The sequence below is a fragment of the Centruroides sculpturatus genome, unplaced genomic scaffold (assembly GCF_000671375.1).
Source record: "Centruroides sculpturatus isolate CEXI.00-Female unplaced genomic scaffold, Cexi_2.0 scaffold517, whole genome shotgun sequence".
Classification (NCBI taxonomy): Eukaryota; Metazoa; Arthropoda; class Arachnida; order Scorpiones; family Buthidae; genus Centruroides; species Centruroides sculpturatus.
This window is the reverse complement of record NW_019384811.1, coordinates 122,096-146,391: the sequence shown is the minus strand read 5'-3', so window position 1 is coordinate 146,391 and position 24,296 is coordinate 122,096. Positions and strand designations below refer to the sequence as shown.

The window sequence follows — 24,296 nt, the reverse complement described above, 5'->3', positions numbered from 1 at the left end:
CGCACGTTTTAAACGTGTAAACGTGTACGTGTGATGTTCGGCGCCGCTTTCCCGTAAGCCTAAAAGTTTGACGATGATGTTTGAAATGTCGAGCGTGATTCCACCGACTATCCAAACACCATTGTCAAACTTTTAGGCTTACGGGAAAGCGGCGCCGAACGTCACACGTACACGTTTAAAACGTGCGCCTCAACCTCTCTAATGTAGACTGTACAATTTTTGAAATATGTTAGTAGAAATTACAGATCATAAATACTATATAAATATAAATATAAAAGTTTTTTTGTGTTATCAATTTCGAATACATATTAATTCGAAACCTTCTCGTTGGCGCCTTTATTAAATCGGCGCCTATGGTGGGGGCCACATTGGCCATACCCTAGTTACGGCTCTGCACACAAGTATACGCCAGGCAAACGTACAAGTCGTAAAATATCGCATCTTCGAAAAATAATGTAGCAGGATATAATTCTCGCTGCATCTCTTTAAACATTCCCGTATGCGGATCTTTGTGTCGTTTCTTTAGAACAATATGGCGTCACTATATCATGGATAAAATGTCATTCTTTCCGCAAACAACTTAAATCTTTATGGAATCTTTCACTTTAATGATTTCCAACAAGCTAACTATTCAAAATGGGCAGGTGAAAAACCTGCCCATTTTGAATATCATGAAACCATTTTGAATATCATGCCCATCATTATATGCAGGCCACACTCTGCATATAATGATGTAGACATATTTAGTAATAAGAGATCAAAATGAAAAAAGCGAAATTTTATATTTCTGCAAAATAAACAAATTAATGACAATCAATTTTTTGCTTTAAGATGCTTGTAAAAGGCCAACCTGGCCACATTGTCTTTTTGATAAATAAATAAATACAATGTTCTACCATATCCATAAAAACCAGGGCTGTGGAGTCGGAGTCGGAGTCGTCAAAAAATCCGCCGACTCCGACTCCTTTTTACTTACCAACTTGTTATGTATATAAAACGGAAAAGTATTGAAATCGTGTCAAATTTGACCCTCCAAGTTTTTTTTTTTTTTGAAAATCTATACGTTTGGAGACCTCCCGAACCCCTCAAAAAAGACAGTAAAGGGGAAAAATTCGCGCGCGTGTGTTGGCATTTAATTTGTTTAATTTCTTTATTTTCTGTTCTGAGATATTAAACAATATCTCAGAATGGGTAAAGTTTAAGAAACGAAATGTGGCACTGTAGCTTGCTTATAAAGGGGCATTAATACTATTAAATTTTGGCTATTAATTAAAGGTCGACAGGGTGAAGACCTAAAAGTGGTCATGTGTCATATCTCTTAATGAATGTTTTACTCGTTATTATCATTCAAAGTTAAAAAAATAAAATAAAACTCGTCTCTACCCTCAAAGTAAGCTTTTTAGCCATTTTATAATATTACAGTAAAACCCATTAAGATGTTCTCGCCTAAGACGTTAGAATGTATATGGGGACACGATTTAGTTCAACCACTTTTACGCTTAATAACTAACATCTGTGTTAAACCATCTGACTCCGATTCTGACCACTCTGACTACAGAAATTATTAGGCTTCAAACAGGGTGAACAAAATCGTGCCCACACACATAGAAAAAATCCTCAAATCTTTTGCATATCTCGAAATTTCTAGGTGTCCCGAGTCCAAAAATGTAAAAATTTGGGAGGGGTCTTTTTTTGACCGAGCGCTACACTTTTCCTCTGCTATATATAACAGCCGAAAAAGTAAAAATTATCAAATACATATTTATATATTACTTAGAGAAGTCTTTTAGCTTTGGAATAAAAAGTTTCTACGCTCTATCTTTATTAGAACTCTATTTATTAAATCTTTTATTCTGAGGTCACGTGATGACATCAAAATTTCCGGGTTTCTTTCGGTAACAAATCCGCCCCTGGTCGGAGTCGGTAGATTTTTACACGACTCCACAGCCCTGATAAAAACAACAGAGATGTTTTCATAATGCAACTAGGTTATGTCATCATAATGTAACTAGCATTGATATACACTAAATCAAATACGGTTCCAGAAATAGACCAAGAATGTTGAGAGGTCAAATAGAAAAAAATCATAAAATGCGAAACTTAATATTGCTGGAATCTAATCGATGATGTTACAGACAAAATCAATTGCGAAAAATCATATTGGCGACTCTACTTTTAGAAGAGGGGAGAGAATGCAACTAATAAATAAAATTTTAGTCTGAACTTGAATGAAAATGCATTTATTGATAATATTTCTATTAAAAAGAAAAGGATAAGCATCGCAATTAAACAAATGAAAACTAAAATTCCACGGAAAGCGGATTACAAATAAATTTACTTAAAATATTAACAGAACATGAAACCGTCACTAACACTCAAAAAATTCCCATTACATATAAAAGAAAAAATGTCACAAAAATGAAACAATGAAATAATTACACTATTCATAAATAAAACTTATCAAGATTAATAGTAATATACGCTGATACGCTTACTCTCGTAATTAGTATTTCTGTAGAAATCAACTATTATCATTTCTTAAATTTTCAAATCTATTAAACTTTCCTTTCTCTCTCTCTCATTTAAAAGTTATAATTACGATTTATAAATGAACAATAGTCTGATTTAAAAAATTTTTCATTAGTCCTATGATACGACTAACTTGAAAAAAAATGAACAAAGATGTCATTTAAATTATTATAAATTACAATAAAATAATTGTAACATTTAAAAAACTTGCTTCCCGACAAAAAAATAATTTAGTTATACAGTATATTTATTTATTGACCGGAGGAACACGCGGTAAGTCAGCATCCTACATCTGCTAAATCTGGATGAGTTTTTATTTTCTGTTCCTCGTAATTTTGCATAGGAAACGAGGATCAAACTTTGTTTCATCCCTAATATTTGCTATCTGATTACTGTAGATCAAACCCACTTAAAACCTGGTGGTTCTCGCTACAGCGAGAACCACCAGGTGATAGGTGCAACCTAGTGATAGGTGCGCGCTAGTTCGTGCATACATACGCATACACAAGGGTAATCGCGTTTATTCTGCACACATATTCGACGCGCATACCGAAATATAATCAATCAGATTGCTTAAAACCTTATTGTGTTTAGTCAGTGATAGAACCTATCGTAACTTAGCAGTAAATGCGGATTCACACGGGCGGCAAAATTAACGCGGCGGCATTGAACGTCGTCAACAGATTCAACCAATCACCCGTTTTAATTATCAAGGTTAAAGAGGCGATTGATGACAGCTGTCGCCAACGTTCAATGTCGCGTTAATTTTGCCTCTACTGCACATATGCCTTAATCCTGAAAATCACTCAAGTCCCATGGACATCAATAATTCTTCTGGGATGCCGTGTGATCGTGCTGGGACGCACGATGGACATACATAACTGTACAGTACCTCGTAGACATGGTACTATATTGGACGACCCATGAATGTACTATACATATTCGTACCATGTATGTATGTATATATACAGTTTTCCTTGATATAGGCTATATACAGTAAAACCTGTCTATGGCGACCACCCACGGTCCCTTCAAAAAGTGGTCTTTTAGACAGGTGGTGCTGTAATACCGTATTTCCCGTACGTATTTTGCGCACTTTTTAGCCATTTCCACAAATCAAAACTCGAGGTGAGCAAAAATAAGCGAATTTTTTCAACAATAGGACTATATTGGTATTGTATTTTATTCTTAACAGATAACTCGATTTACAGGAGTCGTCGTGATTTTATAAGACAGATTATATTGGTATTAAATCTTAATACCAATATTTTAAAGATTAATACAATAGTCGCATTTTCTCAATTATAATGCACACTTTCTTTTTTCCGACTTAATTAATTCAACTTGGTTGTTTTCGTCGCTCCTCAGTTACGTGTATTACGTCATCGATATATAAGCGCGTCGTATCTCTATATCATTTTGCTTTTGGTTTTCGTAAGTTTAATCTTATTTTAACTTTAAAAACACGTAAAAATAATATTAAAGTAGCCAAGACATAGCCAAATATTGTAGCGCCACATCACTAGCGGACATTTGAAATTTGCCGACTAGGACGGTCGGTTAATCGGGGGTCGGATAATCGAGGCTCTACTGTAACATGCACTACTGGGAACAAAAGAATTTATATTGGGCAAGAGACACTTGCAATTAATGTTTGTTACAGCATTTGAGGAAAACCATTAATTAGTCCCATGTTTTAAACAGAGCATAAATCAGACAGAGGTATTTAAATAACGTTTTAAATGAAACAGTAAAAACATTCATGAAAATCTGTCATTGCAGCATCTGAACACCATACAGTAGTGATTGAATATTATATATGAATTTATATTGAATATAAATGATGTGCAATAATGAACTGTAACTCTTGATATACTACTGTGATCAAAAAGTATAGAAAATGTTCATTTGCACATGCACAGTTCGTTTAAACTGTGCAAGAAGGTGCTGTCATTGCTTTTTCATCATTTGGTATGACTTTCATTGACATCTATATGTCAATGAAAGTCATACCAAATGATGAAAAATAGATGAAAAACAGATAATGACATATGGACTTCATTGACATATAGATGTCAATGAAGTCCATATGTCATTATCTGTTTTCCTTTGCAAATAAATACTGTACTACACTGAAAGAATTTTTGCACTGGTAATTTTTCAAAATGTCCAGTGTAACTGAGCAAAGAATATGCATTAAATTTTGTTTTCACAATGGAATTACTGTACAGCTACAAAAACATTGCAAATGTTGCAAAAAGACTAGTGACATTAGTCTGTATATCAAAAACAAGAGTTTCATTAGTACAAAATGTTCACGGATGGCAGATAACATGTAGAACATAAACCATGCTCTGGTACACTATCAACTTCAACTGATGAACACCACATCACTCAGTTTGGTGCTCAATGATCGCTGTTTAACAATTAGGAATAGGAACATTATTGAACATGTACCAGTATCATTTGGATCTTGTCAAGCAATTTTAAATGATCATTTGGGCTTGCAGCATATTGCTTCTAGAGTTGTCCCAAAAACAAATTTTTTTCTAAATCATGTTTCAGGGGCCAAGGAAATACTTTCTTGAGCTGAATCATTCTTAAAATGCATCATTATGAATGATGAAACAAGGATCTATGCTTTTGACACCAAAACAACTCAACAATTGAGTGAATAGTGCTCAAAAGACTATGTCAAAGTCAGTCAAAAATCAAGGTCATGTTGACTGTTTTCTTCAATTGTTGTGTTGTGCATCACAAATTCCTTCAAACTAGCCAAACTGTCAACATAGATTATTATTTAAACATTTTGTGTCATTTTGTCCTGATTTATGGCAAGAAAACTGATGGATCTTGCACCAATGTAATGCACCTATTCACAATACTCTTGCTGTTTGTGAATTTTTGGCCAAAATTTCAACAAATAATATCCCTCAAGCTCCATATTCACTGATATGGCACTGTGTAACTTTTTTCTGTTTTCTTGACTAAAATTTCTGCTTCATGGTCAGCATTTAAATCAATTGATTCCATAAAATAAAATTCACTGCAAGTCCTGAAGGGGTTTAACAAAAACAATTTTAAAGCCCTTAATGTATTGCAGTGGGAGGAAATTACTTTGAAGGGGTCAAAATAAATTTTGATGCAGAAATTCAAATATTGTGTTTTATTGAACCATTTCCAATACTTTTTGATCACGGGTATATGGTTTTAATCAGTGCAGGTTTTCAAAATTGTACACCTTTGCCAGCTCAAAGCTAGCAATATGAAACCAATCTCTTCTTCCATTCTTGCTCACTATTAGTTTAGTAGAAAAAAGTGAACCTTATTTTTCCTAGTGTAGTACTCTTATTTAGTTACTTTGATGTCTATTTTCACATTTAGTGTGTTTTAATTCTTCAGCTTTTACAGCAATCTACAAAGAAAATAAGAAGGTAGCACTGCATAGGCAACACTTGATAAATAGTTTGCTTGACTTTAAAATTTTTTACTTCACTTAAGCAGATCAAAAAAGGAAACTTTTTGAGCTACTTCAGCAGTTAATCTAAATTCTCAATAATCAATCTTTAATGTTATTTTCTAATTTGTTTTGATTTTGCATGCAACTACATTGTACTTTCACTAAAATGTTTAGTAATTAATAATTCAACAATAAACATCTTTTTTCAATTTAGTTCTTCATTTTTTCATTTTTTTATTCCACTCAAATGAATATAAATGTAAAAATTATGATTACAGATGATTTATTAATGACCCTAATTCAAGAACTAATTTATTTCCCATTGACTGTTAAATCTGAGATATGTGTGGTTTTATATGTGCAGTACACTTGCAAAAGCAAGTGTACTGCATTAAAGAATTAACCATGCATATTCAGGAATACCTGTATACTAAGTGCATATAGCCATAGTCAACATGTTGGTGATCAAGCAGAAAACTGTTTTTGAAAAAGTACAAGTGTGTATTGCTGCAGAAGATACCACTTTAAGTATGCAAAATAAATAGCAAAATAAATCTGTAGTGTTTTGTGTGCTTTATTTTGATATTTTATATTAAATTCATTGCTAACTTAAATCTAAATGTGCATTCAACCACTTCAGCATTTGACAGTAGGGAGTGGTCAAGTTACCAGCATACAGCTCTGGGGAACCTGGAATCGAATCCGGACTGGTCAAGGAAAAAAAAAAAAAAAACCAGGAATTTATCAGGTGGTAGTCCATCTGGATATGTTGGACCCAATGGCGTACCGTAGTGGGGGCGGCAAAATTACCTTTTAGGGATTGGCAAAATTTCACAATAAATAATAATAATATCTTGTAAAAATTTGAAACATCCTAATCTATACTTGCATCGTGCCTACGATAATGCTATCGTCCAGCAAAGTATTGATAGTATCGTCTAGTGAATCAGCTCGCCGGGTGAACTAGTAACTTTTTCATCCGAGGAATTCCTGCAAAACCTGTTGACCCTTTTTTTTTGCTTGTACAATTCATTCATGTTCATGTACACCACTAATATCAAATAGAACTATTTTAAACAGGTTTGCTGCACTACCACCGAATTTTTCATTGCTTGTTCTGTGACAAAACTGAATTTTGGTCTTTTAAACTGAAATACCTAAATAAGGGGTGGCCGAAATTTTCCTCCGCCTGGGCAGCTGACACCCACGGTATGCCACTGGTTGGACATGGTCCTTCATATCAAGCCATTCCACTATAGGCCTGGCCAAACCCATAATGAGCTTCCTAAAAGAGGCTTTTGTGCCCACAGGGCAGAAAGAGTTTAAAAAAATAAAAATGAAGAAACCACTTCAGCATTGCATTTGTGTTATGCCATGACGTATTGCAACCCCTGGTGTGCTGTGCAGTGAAGTATTTACCTGTCACATTTGACAGCCTTTTCTGCATTCCATTTCATATTTTAGAATGCACTAAAAGGTAATAATATGTATTTTTTCATGTGTTACAACTTTGTAATTGATAACATTGCTCTATTTTCATTTAACATTGATATTACAACAGCATCAACAGCATTCTCCAATAGAAGGGCTGGAGGGAAAGAAATTTATATCATCGTTTAGTACATCCCCAACATAGTATATATTGGCAAAACGTTAATGATTGTCCTATTGGTTTTTGAAATAATTGGCTGGGAAGTTATTTTTGTTACTACCCTATACACATTATACTATATAACCTGTAACGTTGTATTTAACACAACATAATGTACTGTATACGGAACAGAAAAACTATTTTTAATGGTGTTAATAAATTTATAATGATTAGTTTTATAGGTAAAAATGAGAAATATCTGTTACAAGAATCATTATTTTCATTATTCTTAATAAATCATAAACTGATTATTTAACCAGATATGTATGAATAAATAACTTATACACACCAACAATGCATTTAATATATAAAAATTTTTTTATATTTACAAGAGACTTTTAATTAAAGAACACCAATATAATATTGATATAAAGGAACACACATTTTCCATAGCTTTAGTATCTCTTGTAGTACAGAAAGATGCAAAATTTTATGAAATGAAGGTAAAATCATTAAGAAAATATACATCTAACACCTAACTAAGCATATAGAAATGTTAAAAATATTCAAGTGATACAAGCTATATAAGGTAGTAGGGATACAAATTCCCTATCAAATGATAAAAGACTGTATATAAAAAGATGTTTAATTTACAAAGTGAAAGTTTATGAATGGTATTGTATTACTTATATTTTTTGTAGTCTTTTATATTTCATAACAAATTCTTCTATTTGTATGTAAGAATGCATGAGTTGTAAACACACACAAACATCAAATCATACATCAAACCTTTTGTGTTTGAATTGTATCATTCAAACTTGAGATGTAATCTGATGACAAGTACTAAAGTTGATTGAAATGTTTATTTGCATATTAAATATATTGCTGGTGTATACAGATTATTTATAGATACATACCAGTCTGTTCACAAAATGCAGAACTTGGTGACCATAAGTTTTGTTAATCTCTTAAGTCTTGATTAAACGATCTACTTAAAATTATACTGGTCAACAGCCAAAAAGCTTCCGAAACCAGAGTAGCTGAATATTACTAATTCAAAGGTGCTGAATATGAATATGACAGTAAAAATGTTAACTTGGCTCTAGTTTTTAAGATTTCAAACCAAATATGTCAAATTTTTTAAAAAACTGCCATTTTTCTGTAGTTGTTGAAATGTATTCCTGTACAGCTTGAAGTACATTTTCTTGAATGTCTGTGGAAAGAAAAGTAAACAATCATTCTTATGACAGCTCTCAATATAAGCTACAAACAATGCAAATGGAGACTCTTCATTGACTCCTCCAAGGTGAGCCTTAAAGTTATTTTGTTACTGTTGTATAACAAAACATTTCTATTCATATTGGCCATACAAAGTACATGAAAGAATCATACAAAAGCATGAAGCAACTTCTTGTAAAAGTAAATTATCAAGTACATAAATGGAAGGTATGTTGTGATTTCAAAGTTATAGCATTATTACTTGGACTTCACCTGGGGTATACAAAGTACTGTTGTTTTCTCTGAGAGGGATAGCAGAGATCCCTCTCAGAGAAAACAACAGTACTTCGTACAACATTTCAAAAGGAGAGACTGACCATGAAGGAAATCCCTCGAACCTAGATCAAAAAATGTTATTTCTGAACTGTTAGTAGAATGCAGTTCAATCATACTACCATCATTGCATATAAAATTAGGACTTATGAAAAACTTTGTCAAAACCATGGATCGAAATGGCCCAGAATTTAGTTTAGAGATATTTTCCAAACATTAGTGAGGCAAAAGTTAGAGGGGATATTTGTAGGTCCACAGATTTCCAAGCTTCTCAAAAATATGCACTTTGATAGTGTACTAATAGGTACTGGAAAAGAAGCTTGGAATGCTTTCAGGATGATGGTAAACAATTTTCTTGGAAACCACAAAGCTTCTAATTACAAACAAGAAATTAAAAATAACATGCTGTCATGTTATGAAAAGATGGGATGCAACATGTCATTGAAAATGCACTTTTTGCATCCTCACATTGACCTTTTCCCTGAAAACTGCAGGTCTGTCAGTGACAAACATGGAGAGTATTTTCACGAACACGTTGCTTGTAAGGAAAAATGATACCAATAGAAATAGAGTCCGGCAATGTTAGCAGTCTGCTAACATTGCCGGACTCTGCTGGAACATTACATGTGAAACACTTGCAGATTCATACAAGAAGTCTGTAAATAACTGTCATACATGTGAGTGATTTCCTGGATTTTTATGCTTTCACTATTTATTTAGTTTTTATGTATCAAAAAGTGTTCTGATGGTTTCTGTGTTCCAACTTGAATGAAAATTACATTGTGTGTATGAATTCAGATGTATATTATGCAATTTATTAAACATTGATATACCTTGTAAACTTGAGCTAATTCTGTTTTTTTATAACCATTTTTGAATTCAGCAAGTTGAAATCATTCAGAAACAAAAGAAGCTGTTTAGCTTGTTTTGTTTCTGAAAGAAACAAAAAGTTTTATTTGTAAACCTGTGTTATTGGAGATTTCAATGCACTGAGTTTCTTCTTTGTATTGTTTTATCTTTTTAATAGTATTTCATTTCATTATTATTTCCTTACAAAATCTATTCTATAACAGCTTATGTTGCAAAAAATTTAGCTTATGTTTACATTCGGCTAAATCTTTCATTCTAAGAATCTAAAGTATCTTCAATATTGATACAGTGTGTGTCAAAATATACAGTACTGAAACCCCACGCATCTCATAAGTTCATGTGCATTTGTCGAAAAGGCATAGCTCCAGTTGCACATGTTCCCAATAGTGAAAAGGAAGTTGTGTTGTACAGTTGTTGTTAGAAATGGGTCTCTCATCAAAGTAAAAGTATTCATAGTTGAATATTATTTCTGCTCATATAGAAGTGGTCTTGAAGGAAGACTGAGTTTGAAAAAGGTGACAGAACAATTACAAATGAGATTTAATAAGACAGCATCAAGTAACAGTTATGCTGTCAATTGTTCTGAAGTTTCACTGTTCTGGTAGTGTACTATGTCAATCAGAGATCCAGTAGGAGTCGCGATCTGTGTATGTGATAGTAATTTTGGCTCTGTGTTTCGATCATTATAATTCGGTTATTTTTTGTTGTATCGTGGATTTTTATATATCTTTGTATTCAGTAACTCATAAGGATTCTGTAAGTGATAATATTTTAAAAATCGGTAAGGTACTTTTTTATATCATAAGCACCCGATATTTTCGGCCTTAGTCGGCCCTGATCGCACTCCCTGTTCGGCTCCGGGCTACTTTCTTTACGATATTATTTTGATCTAGATATATGTAAAATGCTGTATAAATTTGGTTTTGTTCTTTCAAACGATTCACAAGAATTTTCAGTTTAAATTATTCATCATACACAAAGGTTGTCGCCACCACATGGTCTTGTTAGCCACTCGGCGGGAGCTAGCTGTTTGGCGTGTGGCTTTTCGCAATGGTTGATTTTGTTTGTTCCGGACTCTTTTAATTGTAACAGTAACTCTACTGTTTATACTTGTCCGCTACTGAGCAGACCGGTCTTCCCCACATTGTTCTGTGTTGCTACAGGCCAAGCTTGCTTGGCCATCCCCACTACTACCTGGACCCTTATTCAACTTGTGCCCAAGACTTCTCTGGTGTGACTGTGAGCGTCATCTTGTGCTTCGGCTGTCTGACTTTGAATACTAGTGTGGTTGGGTGGTCACTTGCATCTAGTGCATCGTGTCACATTTTTGTTATTTTTACGACGACACTTATTTCAAACATTTTTCTACCTCTGCACATGGTTAACACATTCGGCATGGCAAGCGACACCATAACTAACTTTCTTGATAATTCCCTTGCCTTACTTGATGAGGTAAAGGACTATTGCAACAACAACCCAAATGGGAGTCTAAATAACTCTCACCACATGAAATATTTGACTGAACAGTTTGCTAAAGTAATCAGCATGGCAGTGGTAACCCTACGTGAGCAAACAATAACCGAGGCAATCGAGAAAAAGTTAGCACTCTTGCCCACTAAGGAAGATTTGCAACAAATTATGACTGCAACAGAAGACAAAACCAAAGAAATAGTTGCCAATCTCAAACAGACAAATAGTTGCAATGTGGGTCCTACCCCTCCTTCCTATAGCACTGTACTTAGATCTGGCATAAATGTCATCTCGTCATAAAAGACGAAGGATACAAGGCAGGGCAAAGAAGTCCTCCTTATCCACAACAAAAAAGATGATAAAAACAGCGATCAAACCTGGAAAACCTTGCAACAGAACATCCAATCATCTAAACTTGGAATAGGAGTTAATTGCATATGTTGTATTGGATCTGGTTGGATTGCTATAGATCTAAACAGACAAGAGGATGTCGAAAAGCTCGAAAAAACCATTCATGAAAACATCCCTGATCTACAGACTAAAAGACCAAAAAGAGGCCGCACATAATTATATTCTCCATTCATAAACAAATTGCTAGAGAGGATCTAATTAAGATGGTCTATGAACAGAACAAAATACTAAATCAAAGCTACAATGAAGAAGACTTCAATGAAAAATTCAATATCAAGTTCATGCAGGACAATACGTGAAGGACAATACTGCAAACGTGAAGGACAATACTGCAACTGGGTTGTGGAGGTGGCTCCCCAACTAAGACGGCAGCTTCTAGTTATTGAGAAATTAAATCTCAACTGGTCTCGCTGTAGAGTTGCTGATTTTGTTCCAACATTACAATGCTGTAGATGTTGTGGATTTGGTCACTCCACAAAAAATTATGCAAAGGAAACTCCAACCTGTAGGCACTGTATGGGTGAAGACACCTACTGGGAATGTCTTAACCATAATGCCACTCTGAAATGCACCAACTGCCACCAAGATAAAGCCAATCAGACAACCCATAACGCTCGGGACGGCTCCTGCCCAGTATATCTACACGTGAAGAATACTATAATTGAAAGAACAGACTATGGATCATAATCCCAATAATATTAGTTTAATACAGGTCAATATAGGGAGAGGCATTTCTGCCACCTCCTTCCTTGCTACCAAATGCTATAAGTATGACATAATCTTTGTACAGGAGCCCTACTGTCTTTATGACTGTACCGCCTGCCTTCCAACCTTCTGCACTGTGCTCAGGGGCACTGACGCTTACCCCTGGGCCATCACCATTATTACCAACCCCAACCTGTCTATTCTACATAACAGAAATCTTTCCAACGAACATACTATCTGCAATGAACTAATTTATAATGACAACAGGTATATATTCATCAATGTTTACTGTCCCAAGGAGGCCAATGTAGAACAAACCACCAACAACATCCAAGCCGTTATCAATAATTTTACCAATGCTAAAATAATACTCGCCGGTGACATCAATGCACACTCGCCTACCTGAGGAGGCGATAACTTAGACCCACCATACTCAACCTGCGGCCCGCTGAGCTTCTGTCAGTGGCCCGGACGTGAAAGAGAGCAGAAAATAATTATGTTGACTTCTGGAAATAATTACCACTTCTGGAAAGTAGTGCCCAATCAATATAAGACTGTAAAAAGTGTGCTCAAATTTTACTTACGTTGTTTGCATCACCGTATATATGTGAAATGTCATACTCAAAAATGAAATATGCAAAGAACATATATAGAAACAGGCTAACTGATTCACACCTGGATGCCATTTTATGAGTAGCATGCAGCAGTTACAAACCTGATTTAAATGAATTGACAACCGAACGGTCAAGGTGGCAGCCTACAGCTCTGGATTCGATCCAGAGCTGTAGGCTGCCACCTTGCCACCTAGCTGCAGCTCTAGGTGGCAGCCTAGAGCTGCAGCTAGATTCTAGATTACTTAAAAAACAGTCTTTTATATATAAAAAAAGAACTGTATTACATACAAATGTATGAACAAATAAAAACCCAGTGAAGCGGGTCCTTGCAGCAAGTATTTACATGCTAGCTGCAAGGACCCACTTCGAATATAAATCAAAAATATATTTAACAGTTTATGCAGTATAAACAACTTAATAATTTTGTTAAGAAGGTATCTAAATAAACTGTTATATATATATGTATATATATAAAATATATATTCTTTTGTTTATTGTATATTATTCAATTCTTATAAGAATACCGAAGCTTAAATTTCATAATGTAAAACTTTTAAAATAATTCTAATGTTAGAACATTTTAACATGTAAAAAGCTTTGAATTCTGTAGCAATTAAATTATCTGAATTTCTCTCATCTGAAGATGTCCTTTGAATAACATTCAAAAAACATTTGCAAATTAAAATGTTTTTTGAATTGTAAGGTGTAGTGTATTAGTAAAAATGAATGAAGACTATACTAAATCAGATTTTAAAAAGAATTCTGTCATTATTATTCTTATTGGATTGTGCTTGCAACATCCATCATTTATTTCCTATCTCATAGAATCAGTTTTACTGTTTACAAACAAAATTCACCAATAATAATTATAAATATTTATAAATGTACTTGTATCTTTCTTCAACAGTGTTCTAATGAAACAACATTTAAATAAAAAATAATGACAATGAGGATTTACTGTATTTGGCTTCAATTTGAAGAATAAGAGAAAATTGAAGAAAAAAAAAATTACTGCGTATTGAATACTTTTGTATAGGAATATAAATAAATAACAAAGATGAAAAATTTAGTAATAAGATATAATTTGAGGCCTACAGGATTATGTTAATATCAGCTGTGAAGAGAATGAAATAAGAAGCACTATTTCAGATAATAAACAGACTATCAATATATTTAATCATCATCTTCATTATAACATCTATTGATGACAAAATGTCATTAGTAGATATAATATTGTTTGAATTTGTTTATTTACTGCCATTTCCATTTATCAATGTTTTAACTGTGGATTTATTTTTTGTTCATTTTAATTTATAATGTTATTTCAAAAATTTTTATACACTATTTTAAAATTATTTATTTACCAACATTTTTCATTTATTTTTATGAATATTTGATTATAATGATTATGATTTTACATTTTGTTCTAAAACTGTTCCATATTCAATTTTTGTTGCAAGCTGAAGATGCCTTAATATAGAGGCAAAAATTTTCTTTATTTAATATACATTTCTTGCTTATTAGAATCAATCAGCTTAATTTCTTTTTATAAATTTTTATATACAATCAATTCCACTTAATGGGACAAATTGGGACTAATCCATTTTGGTCCAATTAAATAGCTGCCCCAATTAAACGAACTAATAATAAATTCTAAAATATAATATGTAATATGTAGATAAATAAATACATAAGTAAAAAATAATAAGTAGGTATCTATTTTGATGCTTTATTAAACCAAAATACAGAAAACATTTCTAATATAAATTTGCCAGACTCAAGACAATAGATAACTGATTCGCATCACACTAATGTTGCCAAATATAGTATTAGTAGTGACGTACACAAGGGTTAACAGTTTGATTCGTTCCAGATCGAACGATTTTTCCATTCTCCCTTTTTAGTTAGAACATGTTCTAGCTAAAAAGGGAGAAAGAAAAGGGTTCGTCCAAAAATCACCTTACAGTCTTTCTTTGAGCAGTTTTATTTAATTGGAGATGGACTACTTAGGCAGGAGCATCTGTAAAATCTGCCAGCTCTGAACGCTGGTCTGAACGATTAGATTACTGCTGTCATAATCTAGACATAATTATGCACACAATACCTTCCAAGGAACTCTAGCTATCTTCTAACTCAGTCAAATGACCTCATAAAATTGTCTGGGGATCTTTGTCCCCTTCACTTTTAAGGGGATCATCCAGTCCAATCCAGTCTAATCCAATCCAACTTTGTCTACAATCGCCCGATCGTAGACAAAGTAAGGGCGCCCACAAAGAAACTTGATAAAGCCATACATAACCTTCTAACTCCCCATCTGGAGGACTACCCCTACAACGTAAATAAACCGACCAACCTCATCTGCATCCTGCAAGATCTACCCTCCCCGCCACGATTTATGACAGTCCTGGACTTCAAATCTACGTATCCTTTGGTTGAGTTCCCTCCAGCCTTCTGCTCTCTTAGAGATTTTTTATTTAATACAGTTCAAGACCATATGTTATACCAACAGGTGCTTGAGATGGCCCATCTAATGTGTTATGACTCTGTTTTTAAGTTTGATGGCACTATTTACTGGCAGAAGAAGGGTGTGCCAATGGGTAGCCCGCTGTCAGGCAACCTCTGTGAAATGGTCATCAGACAGCTTGAGAGTAAGGCCCTCCCGCCTTTCCTTCCTAACATCCTGATATATAAAAGATATGTAGACGACATTCTTATCATATGGAGGGAGGTCCCTGACATGACATCCTTTGTCAAAACCATCAATGACAACCCTTTTTGTCTGACAGTTGAACTGGAGCAGGCTAGTACAGAGGAGGTCCATTTTCTCAACATTGGAATAAAAATAGTAGGATCCAACATCCACACAGCCGTATACCACAAACCCTCAGCCACCACCATGTACTGTACATACCAGCTGATTCTTGTGACCCTTTCCCGTACAAGGCAGCCGCCTTTAGAGCTTTAATAGAAAGGGTGTTCTCACACTCATCCACCAAGCAGACACTGAAACACTGAAAATCAAATTAGCCCGCATCAGAAGGATAGCAACCGAGCATGGATTTCTGAACATGACACGCCGTTTAGTAGAATGATACCAACGCCTGAAACACGTCCCGACCACAAGTAATGTTGCTGACCCGTAGCAAGACGGCTCGACACGAGTCCCCATCACATTCAACCAATACTTTAAGACAGTACATAAGAAGATAGCCAGAGAGCTTGGGATACGGTTAGCATACAGAAGATGTCCCATGATTTTCTGTATCCTACAGAATGATAAAGATCCTCCAAATTGCACCAGACTCCTCGGAATCTATTCTATCCCAATCAGGGACAACAGATAGAACAAAGACTTATTATACATCAGCTCGACCAAACATTCCTTGAACACCCGCCTATGTGAACACCAGGCAAATATCCAACACGGGAGACACACCACAGTCCTGGCCATGTATGCATCAGATCACGAAGTCGAAGCCCAATTCGAAAAAGCTACTGTTATCATCAACACACCCCACCAAGAGCATCTAAGGTGACTAGAGGCCACAGCTATCTACAACGCTGGCCGCTAACCATGTATGTTAACTGGAAAGAAGAGCTGACTCTGTCTTTGGCCTGGCAATCACTGTTGGATGCCAACCTGCCACTTCCTCCCCCACCACACGACCGCACATGTCAGAAAGGACCCGCTCCATCGGAGTTAACACCCGATCCCAACAAACAGAATACACTCCGTCCAGTTGACATGAAGAAGAGCAAAGGGATTGCTCGAAAACGTTTGTCAACAGCAATATACAGTATATACACGTCGCACACCGGTTACAGGTTCTGGATAGTGTAGTGTAAAATAAAAGTACTAAAATTCATGTAAAAATTCTTGCAATGTACACCAAATACAAATCAAAAGATTTAGAATTTAGTTTTTTGATGTAAACACATAAATTAAACACAATTTATATCAAATTTGTGAAGTTCAAATGCTTTTGACATGTTAGTCATACCATACTTAATTTATGTATTCATGTATAGAAGCAGAATTTTAAATGTGTTGAGAAACACTTAAATAATTACTAAATAATATATCGAAAATTTCTAGAAACCACATTAATTAAAATATCTGAAACTTATGCTGTAATATGTCTTTTGTATATGTTTGATATTTAACCAGAGTTTTCATATTCTATTGTTTAAAAAAATATATTTTAATATTTCTTATTTGAATTTTGGAAAGAATATTTAATCAACAGAATATAAAGTAATTTTTAATTAACACTTTAAATGGTTTTGATTTTATGTTAGATTAAACATCTATTCAAATAATTGTATTTGATTATACTTGTAATCATTTTATTATTATATATTTTTAGCATTTCAATAAAATAATCACAAATTTTATTTCTATGTAATTATGAACTAAATATATTATACAAGATAAAAATGAATAGCAATTTGAAAAAAGTTTAAACCAGTTTATTTGTTAGTGCTAGTAAGTTTACATTAGAATATGCATTAGAATATTAAGGAATCACAGGCTAAATAACATACAGTAATACCCCGACTTATGCTACCCTGACATACGCGAACCCGGAGTTACGCGATTTTCAAATCTCGTCGATTCGTCTTTTGTTTGAGCACCACACAATCCTTGATTACTCACTCCCCCCACACTATTGTTCAGCTTACATGTTCGGATGTGTCGCGCGGAATCCACACATAGCTACAATTTATTTTGTGTTATTTATTTCTGTGTTCTTTATATCTACGGAGATTTGAGAAACTCTACTATGTCATCCAAACAAAGTAGAACTAATTCTTCTGCATCAAACAAGAAAAGAAAAACTTTATCTTTGGAATGTAAAGTTAACATTGAGTATGTTCGTAAAGTCGAACAAATTAAACAAGAATGGCGTCATCGTTATTCCTATTTCGTTAGACTTTTCGAACGATTTGTTACTAATACGTTTAACTCGTTATTATTAAAGACTTCGATACAAAAATGAAAATTTGTGAACTGGCAAAGAAGTTTGATCTACCGAAATTGTCGATCAGAACAATTATAAAAGGCAAAAAAAAAGTTCTCAAAGCTGTGAAAAATGCTCAATCTTTAAATTCAAGCATCATTCGTAAATGTCACAGTATTATCCCTGAGATGGAAACAATGTTAAAATTATGGCGTAATAATCAAGTAAATGTGAAAAATTGGCCTAATTTGTTATACACATGTATTATCTAAGATTTTATTAAACATTTTTTTCTAAATTATTGTTTTCTTTAGTCTCTGGCCCCAATTAAAAATTATTTGTATGTATTTATATGAGAAATTATACCCCGACTTACGCAGTTACCGCTCGGTCCCACCTATCGCGTAAGTTTGGGGTATTACTGTATTTCAAGACTAATTAAAATCTAAAATAACACAAAAACTATGCTTTATTGAAATAAATATTCTAAGCCAGTGATTGTCAACTTTTTTTTAGTCATGGTACACTTTTAATAATTTAAAAATTTGGCAGAACACACGGTTACTTTGGTAAGTACTGCAGGATAACCAGTAATGTCATAACAGTGACTTTTAAACTCAGTTGATTATTTACGTAACATTTTCTAAACGTCTTAGTAACTACCAGCAGTTACTAGTAACACCAGTTACAATTTCCAAATGTGCCATAGGAAGGTAGACCTGATTAAACTACTTGTCTAATGTCGTTTATGTATGCAGTGGCGGCACACTTCAAAAATCTATATGAGTTCAGTGGTTGAGAATCACTGTTCTAAGCACTTAAAAAGAATAAAAAATTAATAAAAGAATGTGTAATAATTTAACATTTACTCAAAAAAATTTGTAACTTTGTAAAGCTAGCAATTCTTGATGCTTGAAAGAATAATTTTTTTAAGTGTTTAAAATATTTAATCCAATAAAACATAGTTCACTTGTGATTAAATTAATTACAGTATAGAATTGATTATCTGAAAAAATTCGGGACTGTGGTTGTTTGGATAACTAATCATTTATGAAAAAATATATTAAACACAAAATTGTACTGTGTATAATATGTATCCCATGTCTTACAAATACACACCTTATATAATGTAGTACATTAAACTAGGCCTACAGTTTAGGTTGGCAGGGAGGGGGAGAGTGCTGCAATGCTACAGCACTAGTGGAAATTTGAATTTGCCAGCTGGAACACTTTTGGTTAACTGATGTTTCAGTTAATCGATATTCAGATAATAGATGCTCTACTGTATTGCTCAGTTCTTAAATACAACTTTAAGCCTAATACATTAATATAGCAAGTTAGATTCCAGACCATTGCTGTAAAGCTAAACACAGGTTTTGTTTCACTTGCTAGTGCAAATAAAAGCCTAAAATTATATTTACACTATAATTTATTACAGTAAGTGCACAATAGTGCTACACCTAAAAACACTGCAAAATAAAAATTAGAATATAAAAATTTGAGTTCTAAATCATAAATTTAAAATTAAAAACCATCTAAAATCATAAATCAAATTTTACTGTTTTTAATTAATTATGGCTTGAAGTAGCATATCATCCTAAAGCAGATATTTGATTTTACTATACTTTTAATTGTAATATCAATTGTTCCTTATACTACATTTAAGTTATAATGTATTCCAAACATTACACTTTCAGTAACTCAAATTATTATTTACTCATTCATTTTATCCTTCAGTTTTCTACTGTATAAAAATAATAATAATAATTCTTTGGAACTAATATAATTTTTCTTTATTTCCAACTTTACTATTTGGTTTAATTATGAACCCTATAATGTCAACAATGCTCATTTGTTTCTTAATCAAAATTTCCATGAAGCAAAAGAGATGAAACAAATCTATACCTAAAAAAGTTTGCTAAATAAGAATCATCAAGTGAACAGAATTAAAAATCAATTATTTAATTCCTTTTTTTTTTAATGTTTTATTCTTGAATAATAATGCAAAAATTTTCTACTCAAGAATGCCCAAAGTAAACGTTCAACTTTAAAGATAAAAGTTTTGGTAATTCTAATCTTAAAGTTATCAAATATTAATTATTTTAAATTTAAAAATTTTCATAAATATATTCATAATTACTAAATATGACATAAAAAAGGATGAATCAGCAAGCTCAAATTACTCAGGTTTTGTTATTTTTACTAATATAAATAAGTGCTCTAACAAAACAAATTTGAAGATTGTAATGCTTCGAGAAACATTCTGATTTTGATATTAATATAAATTATTTTGATATAATAAAATCCACTTACCCAAGAGAGCTTGAAAAAGTCTGCTTTTAAAAATTCTTATTACACGTTCAATTGCATTTCGAAGCTGTTTATCTTGCGGCTTAGTCAATTTACTATGATATTCCTCCAACAACTCTAAGGCTCGATGAGCCTCTATACAATGTAAGATAAATTTATTAGATATTAAAAATACTCATATATTAATTATTATAATATAAAAAATAATGAGTAATTCAATCAAGAGAAAAATCAATAACATTAAGAGAATTCTACTTCTAAAGATTAAACATAATTTTTTTTTAATTTTGAAGACCATTTTATAATACTTTAATCTGGAAAATATAATAAAATATGAAAAATAAAAGTTAAATTATTATAAAATTATTAAAATACAAGCAATCCTCAATCCATAGAAATGAAAAATTTTTCTTTAATGATTTCATTTCTTTAATTTGACTCTCTTATATTGTGGCAGTATTATATTAGATATCATAAATGCATTTCTGACACAAAAAATTAACAACAAGCAAATTAATATTCTTATTTATATTTTCTATAATATATTAATATAAAGAATCAAAAATGTGCATATGTGTTCTTGAGAAAACTATAGGAAAACTTATGTTAAATTTTAATTTTATATTTGTTTTTAAAATGTTTATTTCTTTTAACAGATGTATAGAACTTAGAAATGTTTAATTTTGGCATAGAAAATTTTATTCACAATGTTTAAATCTTGTGCTTGAGTATTTTTAATAAAAAATTCCTGCACTAATTTTTTCACAGAATTTGGAGTTACATCAACAAATGGACAAAATTATCATCAGAAGCATGATAATTTCTGTACTGATTACAATGTGCTATGTCTCATTAGTTTGCCAGAATATTATACAGTGGCTGATCAGATAGCGAAAAAATCGAATAACAAACACCTTTGCGAAAGAATTTTATGATCAAACAACAAGCACTTTACTGAACAAACATAAAAAGAAGTGACAGAAAATAACAAATACCGATTGATTTTCCCTTGTCTTCAGGTAACAATTTGAAACCTTTCGGAGTGTGGGAGACATCAACATCGATGCTCAACCCAATACTGATCAGATAGTATTCCTCTGAATTTTGAAACTCTTCTCTTGTAATTCCAGCTTTTTGTTTACTTTTCTGACAAATAATTTTTTAGAATCTTCACGAGACTGTAAGACGAGCACTTGTTAACTCAGGGTTTATTTAGAAAATGTAAAAGTTTAACTGTCCCATAAAATATTTGTTAACGTTTTAATACCAAATTTCAAATTTCATCCGGGCCTTGCATTTAAATAATTTTTTGTGAGCTAGTTGATTTCTGAATTTTTGTAAGTGCTTTTCTGAACTTTTTATTTAAAAAAGAAACTGATAATATTATGGAACCTAAAAAGAGGAGTGTCAAGAACTGTGCTCACTGTAGAAACCAAGTAAGAGATAATAGCCAAGATAGAAAGTGGGCACAAGATGTCTGATGTTGCTAGGCAGTATGGCTTGAACAGGTCTACAGTAGGCATAATCTTAGCTATGAAACATATATCAAGAAGTCTCAAGCTGCTAAAGGAGTAATGAAAATCACATCTGAGAAATAAAGAGCATTTTAGAGCTCATAATGGAACCTGAAACTGATCTGACGACAGAAGAACTCCAAGAATGGTCAAATGAAGAATATCAAGAAACTCAGCGAGATGCGTTTTCTTTTGAAAAAGAGAAAGACAAAAGAGACCAATGTCATATGCTACTAAAGATCTTTTGAAGAAGTGGGATGTCAGAACAACATTCATTCAATTGGCATCCAAACCAGAATAAAATTAATCGGGTTGGGAATCTCTAGAATTACAATACTACTAATTACTTCCGAAAAATCCTGAAGAAAAGAGAAAAGCGATTGATATTGGATAGATTCATTAACCCCCCACAAATGGAAAAAACATGACTAATAAAAATGCAAGACTACATATATATGTATTTTTACTATTACATATAAATGAAACGTAGTAAAAAAGTATATATTTTTATTTTTTGGAGTCTGGAACAAATTCATCAAATTCCCATAAAAACATATGGTAAATCGATAATCAGTTAACGAACAATTCAGATAACAAACAAAGTCTTGGAACAGTTCATGTTTATTAACCAATCACCCACTGTACAGTATAATAATTTTCAAATAATTTTTTACATGAATTTATTAAAACATATTTTGGAGTTTTAAAAATGATCTTACCAACAAGGTATAAATTTAAATAGAAGCTTTTTGTTATAGTGAGTAAAACAAATATGAAACTACAGAAATTATATTAAAGCTTTCAACTAAAATTTTATTATAACAAAGTTATATGACACAAGGAAATTAAGAAAGAATATTCTCTATTATGATAAATGTTTTAGCCAGTCATCCATAATATGTAACAACTTTGCCACTATTAAAAATTTCATCATGCAAAATTATAATCTCTAAACTCATATATAACAAAAAAATAATTTTTGAAATATGTTAGAACATAAAATATCAGTAAATGACAATAAAGCAGCAAAATATATTCTCAAAATAAATTTCTTTTTACAATGAAATAAAAAAATATATATATATAGCAGGATAAAAGTTCACTGAGTATGACGTTATTCATCATCATCAACCGTTATCAATCCACTGCAGGATGAAGGTCTCCCCAAGCCTCTTCCACAATCTTTTGTTTTGAGCACTTCGCTTCCATTTTGTGCCAAGATGCCTCTTGATCTCATCAACCCACCGATTGTGAGGACGTCTTCTTGGTCGTTTCCGATCTCTTGGTATCCAATCAAGAACTTCAGATGTCCAGCGATGGTCAGTTCTTCTTGCAATATGTCCAGCCCACTGCCACTTGAGGGATTTTACTCTAGCGATGATATCGGTAACTCCTGTCATTTTCCTGATCCATGTTATACGTTTCTGATCTTTCCTTGTTATGCCAAGCATACACCTTTCCATGTTCCTTTGGGTAGTCTGTAGTCAATGGATCTCTGATTTTCTAACAGTCCAAGTTTCTGATCCATAAGTGAGAACTGGCAACACACTGATCAAAAACCTTGCGTTTCAGGCACAGGGACATCTGTTGATTTTTCAAGACTATACAATTCCTAGCAAAAGCACTCCAGCCAAGTTTTACACATCTGTTTATTTCCTCCTTGATGTTGCCATCCATTGATATTCTTTGTCCCAGGTAAATGTAAGCATCTACCTTTTCCAATTCCATGTTATCTATTAGTAGTGTTTCTTCACATACAAAACTTTTGTACATAATTTTCGTCTTGTTCAAGTTCATCTTTAAACCAACTTCTTTACTTTTGTTTGCAAGTTCTTGAATCATGTCCTGGAGCTCTGAAGAACTGGCTATCTGTAATGATGGTTACATCGTCAGCAAATCGAAGATGGATCAGGTGGTCTCCATTTATCAGTACACCTTTATTATCCCAGTTCGTTGATTGAAAAACACTTTCTAATACATTTGTAAAAAGTTTTGGGGAGATAGTATCACCTTGTCTCACTCCCTTTTCAACTTTAACATCGTTGGTATCTTGAAGCAAGCGAACTTTTGCAGTTGCCCCTTCATAAATGTTCTCAAGAATTTTGATATATGTAGTTTCGATACCATATGCCTTTAGAGATTTGGTGATTGCTGATGTAGTTATAGAATCAAAAGCCTTTTCATAGTCAGCAAATGAAATGCATAGTGGGATTTCGTATTCGTTTGACCTTTCAATGAGCTCTCTCACAACCTGAATGTGATCAAGTGTGCTGTATCCACTCCTAAATCCAGCTTGTTCTCTTGGTTGGG

General features: G+C 33.0%; 1 protein-coding gene across 1 annotated transcript in view; it reads right to left on the bottom strand.

Annotated features, from left to right (window-relative positions):
- Positions 1 to 24,296, bottom strand: part of LOC111629787 (disks large homolog 1-like) — a 366,953-nt gene that overhangs the window by 233,943 nt on the left and 108,714 nt on the right. Inside the window, exon 3 of the mRNA XM_023373697.1 lies at positions 20,476 to 20,607. Coding sequence (XP_023229465.1) covers positions 20,476 to 20,607 — 132 coding nt within the window. The remainder of the gene's footprint in view (positions 1 to 20,475; positions 20,608 to 24,296) is intronic.